Source organism: Arachis stenosperma, chromosome 1, assembly GCF_014773155.1.
Source record: "Arachis stenosperma cultivar V10309 chromosome 1, arast.V10309.gnm1.PFL2, whole genome shotgun sequence".
Classification (NCBI taxonomy): domain Eukaryota; kingdom Viridiplantae; phylum Streptophyta; class Magnoliopsida; order Fabales; family Fabaceae; genus Arachis; species Arachis stenosperma.
The window spans coordinates 14,938,679-14,945,705 of NC_080377.1; the positions used below are offsets into that span (position 1 = coordinate 14,938,679).

At 36.6% G+C, this 7,027-nt stretch overlaps 1 protein-coding gene across 1 annotated transcript; it reads left to right on the forward strand.

Annotated features, from left to right (window-relative positions):
- Window positions 1-5,853: 5,853 nt before the first annotated feature.
- LOC130975927 (uncharacterized) lies at window positions 5,854-6,543 on the forward strand. The gene is made up of 2 exons (XM_057900646.1): window positions 5,854-6,005; window positions 6,204-6,543. Exons 1-2 carry the CDS (start codon window positions 5,854-5,856, stop codon window positions 6,541-6,543), a joined length of 492 nt encoding a protein of 163 aa, XP_057756629.1.
- The last annotated feature ends 484 nt before the right edge of the window (window positions 6,544-7,027 follow it).

Below are 7,027 nucleotides of genomic sequence, written 5' to 3' on the forward strand. Positions count from 1 at the left end.
TAGGTCAAACACATGATAACGACGTTCTCCTCGACTGGATCAAGCGCGTGACAAGACGTTCTCCTCTGGCATGTTTCTTAAGCGTGCAACAACAATGTTGCGGTGGCCTTCAGAGTGAAAGGGGAAACAGTGAGAAGGGGGAGGGTGGCGACAAGGGGAGAGGAGGGTGGCAGACAGTAGTAAGAGAAGAGGTGGAGAGAATCTAAATTGTGATATGGTTTGAATGAGAGGGAGTGAGTGAGAGTGACAGCAGTTTAAGGATTTAGGATTTTATTGAAACTAATAAATATATAAGGTATTTTAGTTATTTTCTAAATACGGGTATTATATGAGTCTCCATGGGACGGAGACCTCTATCCTCGCCCCCTCTCCATTTATTATACGGGTCTCTATCCCCGCAAGTAGCAAAAGGCCTACAAATTCGTCCCCTGCCGAGTAATTCCCTGTGGATACCCGCCTGCCGAGAAAAATTGCCATGCTTTATTAGTACTTTAGTTGGCCAAAAAATTTGGATATGAATTTTTTTTGTTATTCTCGAAGATGGATGTTCATGAGTAACCTAAAATAGTGAGATCCGCTATTCTTCTAGCTGGCGATCTTCGTGATTTTCATCCAATTGAGTGAATAGTAGGGGTGACCTGCAAAGACACTTCGATAGTCAAGTCAGAATGGATCGTAGGGGTAGAGTTTATGGAAGTAAGTGTGTGTATCGTACTTGGGAGAGCCTACGGCTCCCCTTTGTACAGGTTTGGTTCTTTATCTTATCATCCAGTTGGTTAGGAGATGACTGATATTTGAAGAGTAAACATCCAATTCGGTCCCTGTCCATTCTAAAATAGGAGAAGGCGATCCATGTTGAAAAAATAAACTCATCCTGGTCCCTGTCTGTGTCTTCCATGAATCATGGCAACCCCTCTATCATCTTCCCTCACTAAACTTAATGAAAGACCCCTGCGTGGCACTTAAGGTTGCTGATGTGGATGCTAAGTCACTGTTAAGTGACATGTTGCCGAATGAAAAATTGTTAAAAATTGATTTGTCCCTCTTTATCCACAAAAAATGACGTCGTTTTATGTACTACATTGAACCAAAACCTATATTATTTTGAGGTGATTGTTCATCTCAGTTGAAACCTCTCACTTATCTTCCAAATCAGATACGAAGTGTATGACATTAGAAGAAGTGGCCGAAAATCGTCAAATTTAGCAGCGGAATTACCAAAAAAATTCATAAATAAATTTATTATCGTCGGATTTTGTGGTGAAAAAATTTAAACGGTAAAATCCTCACCGATGAATTTTTTAGTCCGCTACTAATTATCGGCAGATTTAGCGGCGAATTTAAACTTCTAATTAACAAATTTCTAGAGGTTGTTACTGTCTTTTCGACTGTAACTATGGCCCTATGAATTTGTTTTTCGTGCGTTTTTTACCATCGGATTTATCCTCCGATAAATCTGAAGGTAATATATTATTTATTAATAATTAAATTACTTAATACTAATAAATTCAACCAACGGTAAATCTTGAATGTCATGGTCATGTGGTGGATAATAAAGTAAAAAAGTTAGAGGATAGGTTAATTGGATTAGAAAATAAGTTGAAGTGTAGATTCAAAATCCGTGAAAGTAGATGCATTAGTTTTGGATGTAGTGTTTTGCTTTTTTTTTTTGTAAGGTTGTAATTGTAACCTTGTTCACAATAATTGTGTAGGAAACTTATGACTGATTTGCGCTATTTGGGAGTTGTTTATGTTATGGGATGATATTGAATATTTGAACACTTTTAAAGATAAATAAAAATAGATTATTATGATCAATATTTAAAATTTTTTTCATGAAATAAAATAGCCATTTGTGCAAAACAACAAAGTAACAAATTAATATATCTATAACATGCATTTTTCCAACTTTAAAGAAAGTATATATGTTCATATATTATATTGATAAGAATAATAAATAAGCAATCCATCTTTAACAAGTTAACACCTAATGATAGCATAATATGGTCAGCAACGTGATCCTAAGACAAGAAAGAATCAGAACATTTGTCCTTAAACTAAAAGCATTGTATTGTCATTGAGAGGTTTTAAACAAGAAAAATAAATAGCCAAATAACAAAACATATGTCCTTAAGTCCTATAGCTAATATCCACACTAGCAAAGTCCAAGTTATCCAATATCAATTCTTCTTAGGTGGCCTAAGTCTTTGAGGCTTTAAACCTGGAGTATATACAAATTAGAGAAGATTTGATGGCAGTCCTTGAGCTTGCAACAACTATTATCTCTGCTGATATTACACCATCTTTAGTCGTTGAATTTTTTGTAGGCTTGTAGCAGTTGTTGGCCAATTCGATGGGTTTGGTGAGTCATGAGATCTAAACTATTTGATTTGGAAGAGGAGTGAGAGGTCTCAATTGAGATGAATCATCCCCAGATAACATATGTTTTTATTCAGTGGAGCAGGTGAAACGATATTATTTTTGGGGGATGAAAGAGAACAAATTGACCCTTGACCATTGCCCATAAGGGGACAAATTGACTCCTGACCATTTCTCATAGAAAGACAAATCGACCCCTGACCATTGTCCATTCGCCAGCACGGCACTTAACGAAGACTCAACGTCCACCTCAGTAACATTAAGTGTCACATAGGTCCCTTCTATTAAGTTTGGTGAGAGAAGATGATTGAGGGGCCGCCATGACTCATGGCAAACAGGGACAGGGGCCAGGACGGGTCTGTTATTTCAATATGGATCACATTGTCCTATTTTGGAATGAAAAGAGACCAGATTGGATGTTTACTCATATTCAAATTCAAATATCAGTTAGTCATGTGTTTATTTAGTAGATGCTGAGATTTTGGGCCTGAAAATGATGATTTAGGTTTCAAGGCCGAGTTATCGTTGGGCCATTGAGGTCGAGATTCGTGTCCATAACAATGGAGATATGTGGTATTGAACTTTGGAGTGATGGACTCACTGTTTTCATAGTGTGTGAGATACCATTTTTTATTTTATTTTTTTGGAAAAATTATTCTAAAAGCATCTTGCTTAAAGTGAGAAAGTTTTTTTTCCTTTTTTTAAATTTTTAAAAATATTATCTCACTGACTGTGAGAAGAAAGCCTTTAATTTTTTAAAATTTTAAAAATTATCTCGTCTTGAGCGAGAATTTTTTTTCTTAATTACATTATTTTTGTTAATTTATGAGCCTCTTATACTTTCATATTCCTCAATTGTTTATACTTTACAAGCACTCTTTTCTGATTCAACGTATAATACCAAAGATTCGTAATTACTTTATTAAAGTTTTTACAAAAAGACCAACTCCCATAATTTTTTATTGTAACTTACAGTCATTTTATTATTGACTTCTAACCAATTGTGATGTACATAATGTTGTAGATATTCCTCTTTGTTGAAGTTGGGAAGGGGGTCTCCTATTTAGTATAGGCTTATATTTGAGCTCTTCATTTTTTCTTCAGTTGTGTAAGTCCTTCCTTGCCTGTAACTTCACTATCATAAATTTAGTAAATATGACCTTCACGAATGCTATTTTTTGTTCTCTTGCATTATTGTGATGGTTATATTCTATGACTTCAACTTTTCATTTAATTCTACATACAGGGATTTAAAATTGTTGATGAGTTCATGATAAGGATGTAATATTATTTAAGCCAATGTATATGTATATATTTAAGTATATGACAATTATATCGGTTAAATAGTTGTGTGCAATAAAGTTGCCTTACGTTTGCTAATAAATCCAAATCAGTGTTAAAATAATTTAATCTTGTCTATAAGAAAGTCTTGCAATGTGGATTTCGGTTGGATGTAAATCAAAATTGAAGGACTTAGAGCTAGTAGTCAACTGACTTAGGGCATGCTTCGTTTAATTAACGAGTCGATTTTTTTCTTTTCAAAAGCTTTTCTTTTAAAAGATGAAGTTTTGGCCTTTGTATACACATGCAGACAAATAATAAGGCAACTCACAGCATGTTTACATTGTTCTAACCCTAACATTTCACAATCCACGAGAAGCAATATAGTAGCATCACAAAGCACGGGTGCTTGATCACAGATACGTGGCGATTCAAGAGCATCTCGCAGTGGACGAGATTGCAATGTTAATTTTGCATTGATGGAAAGTACAACTCACCATACACGCATTTATCTCACTATTCTCTCACTCACATGCAAAACACCAACAAAAAACTAATATAATAAGGGAGATTCTACTGTGCTTAAGCATTCTACTCTCTTTAGGTGTTGAAGACAGGTGTCGATGTTACAGGAATGACATGCGTTGGAGTGAGCAAGCAAGGGGATTGATAGAGTGTCTGAATCTCTGCTGCCTATCAAGTTATGGGTCCCCAAATAGCATTTGTCTGTTGTTTAAATTTATAATTGTCGCTTAATCATTCCAGTAATTAAAGTGAGTTATTATAATCTTTAATTCAATTTTTTTTAATTTTTTAGAAGTAAATTTCTTTTAAAACAGAAATAAAAAAGGGAAAGAAAAACCTAAGAGAAAAAATCCTAATCTGAAAAGAAGGGAACCGAGAAGGGGATATCCTCCATCACAAAGAAAACCCTAGCCTCCATTGAGGTGTTCGTCCTCAGGCAGTGACAACGTGTCCATGTCACTGCCGCCACCGGAGTTGAACAAGCCGTCTTCTTCCACTGCCAGAGCGTAATAAATGCCGCGTGAAGTTGCGTTGCCTGTATGATGACGCCGACGGTGATCCAAGTCCCATTGCTTGTGGGTTCGCTTGTGCCCCTCTATCATCACGGTCTGCATAAATGTCGTGCTCCCTGTCGAAATGCCACATTGCTTTCTGTTATGAGCAAAATGGTGACTCTATCTCGGTGTGGTTCTGGCGATATTCTCTGTCTTGATCGCATGGTTTGGTGGTTTGGTGGAGCTTGAGGACTAAGGCTGTTGTCGTAGCTTCGCTAGGAGTTTTCTTCTATTTTAGCGGAGCATCCGTGTAGGTATTGCTGTGCTTTCTCCGCCATTCAGCTGTCATAAGAACTCCCTTTCCGTTGAGTGTTTCGGGTATTTAAGTTCTTGCCAGGTTCTCATTGATGTTGTTCGTTGGACTCAGCTATTTTAAATGTTGTTTTGGTGCTGTTCGGAGTTCATGATATTCTTATTGTTAATTTGGTAATCAATAGAACTTTTGTTGAGGCGCTATTCTTCAACTATGTGAGTGTTAGGTTGTTGAATTTTTGTGAAAATTTTAATCTAAATATTGATTTTGATCTTAGTTCATGTTTGTTGGTCTTGATGATTCAGCAATTTGATCAACTGTTTGTGAGGTGTTGTTCTGTGGCCTGTGTTTGTTAGGTTGCTGTTTTTTACCCAGTTATTAACTTGAATAATTAGTTGGATCCGACATTACGATTTTCATGTTGTTAATGTGTTCATATAACCAGTTAATGTTGCTAAGTTGCTCTTTGTTGATGTTGTGATTTTTAATATGTGAAATTGATTTGACTTTCTGTTTATATTTTTTTAACAACCTTGGTATAATGAGAGAATAGCTGAAAATGTTTACAATTTCTTTCCGTTTGCGTCTGGGGTAGTCAATATTTAATTTGCACACAACTAAGGGGGTACTTAGTTTATGGTATCATTTTGGAGCAATGAATAATTTTAGAGTTTGTAGGCATCATTGAAAATACACACATAATATGTGCTGGTTTGTTTGCATTTGGAGTTTGAATTATGTATGCATACTTTAGATAGGACATGTATGGAAAAAATTGTAGAGTAATGAGCTGTTTATGAGTATTCAGTTTATGTGTTGTTTGGACATGCAATAGGAGAGTGTGGAGGTGGTCTACGTAATATGAATGAGGAGATGAATAGGGCAGAGGCAAGTGGTGATGAGGTTCAGGAGGAACAATTTCCCGAAGGAGGACAAGGCTTTGACTTGAGCGCGGATGATATTTTGAACCAAGTTTGGGAAAGTGTGGAAGATGCATATGAGTTTTATCGAAGGTATGAAAGAATGAACGAGTTTGGGGTACGAAAACGGGACTCATGCCAAGATTTCGATGGTAATATTATAAGATATCAATTTTTTGTAATAAGGAAGGATTGAGGAACACTAGGCACTATGATAGGATTGACAGGAAGCGGGGGCACAAACCCAAGACACAGACTGATTGCAAAGTGATGCTATCAATATATTTGAAGAAGAGTGAGCAGAAGTGAAAATGACAGATGTGGCAAAGATCACAACAACAGGATGCATGCGTATGGAATTGAGACATCAAAACTTTTGGGCTACATGGCTGGTATGTCAAGGGGATACTCTTTTCTGGGATTTTTGAAAAAGGATGCGTACAACTATGCTAACATGATGAGGCGGTCAAGAATAGCTGACGATGATACGAATGCAACATTGGTTTACCTTGAGGGAAAGGTTGCAGCTAACCCTATGTATGTTGCACGTTACAACCTCGCAAAAGATGAAAGGCTTGGTAACATGGTTTGGGTTGATGGGCATAGCCGGTCTGATTTTCAGTGTTTTTGAGATGTTTTAGTGTTTGATTCCACTTACAGAAAAAATAGATACAAACGTCCAATAGTAATTTTTTCTGGTTCAAACAATCATAAGCAAACTACTGTTTTTTAGTTTTGGGTTATTGATAGATGAAAATATCGCGTCGTATAGGTGGATGTTACAAAATTTGTTAAAGGTTATGTGCTAGAAGAAGCCTTGTATAGTTGTTACTGATGGAGACAAAGCGATGATAAAAGCTGTGAAGTCGATTTTACCAGAGGCAATGCATCGTTTGTGGTATGCGAAAAAGAACATGACATCAAATGTGAAAGACGAATACCTCCGTAGTTTGTTCAAGCGTCGGTTGTACATGGACATGGAGGTTCATGAATTCGAAGATGATTGGACTCAAGCGATTGAGGAGTATGGGCTGCATGAAGGTACATAGGCAAGGCATGTGCATGAAAAGCAAAAGCTATGGGCAAACGCGTACTTGCATGAAAAATTTTGCGCT

Bases quoted from the DNA above. Each gene is read 5' to 3' on its own strand.
- LOC130975927 (XM_057900646.1), top strand. From the start codon at position 5,854: ATGAATGAGGAGATGAATAGGGCAGAGGCAAGTGGTGATGAGGTTCAG. The intron at 6,006-6,203 runs GTATGAAAGAAT...ATATATTTGAAG, and splicing joins GCATATGAGTTTTATCGAAG to AAGAGTGAGCAGAAGTGAAA.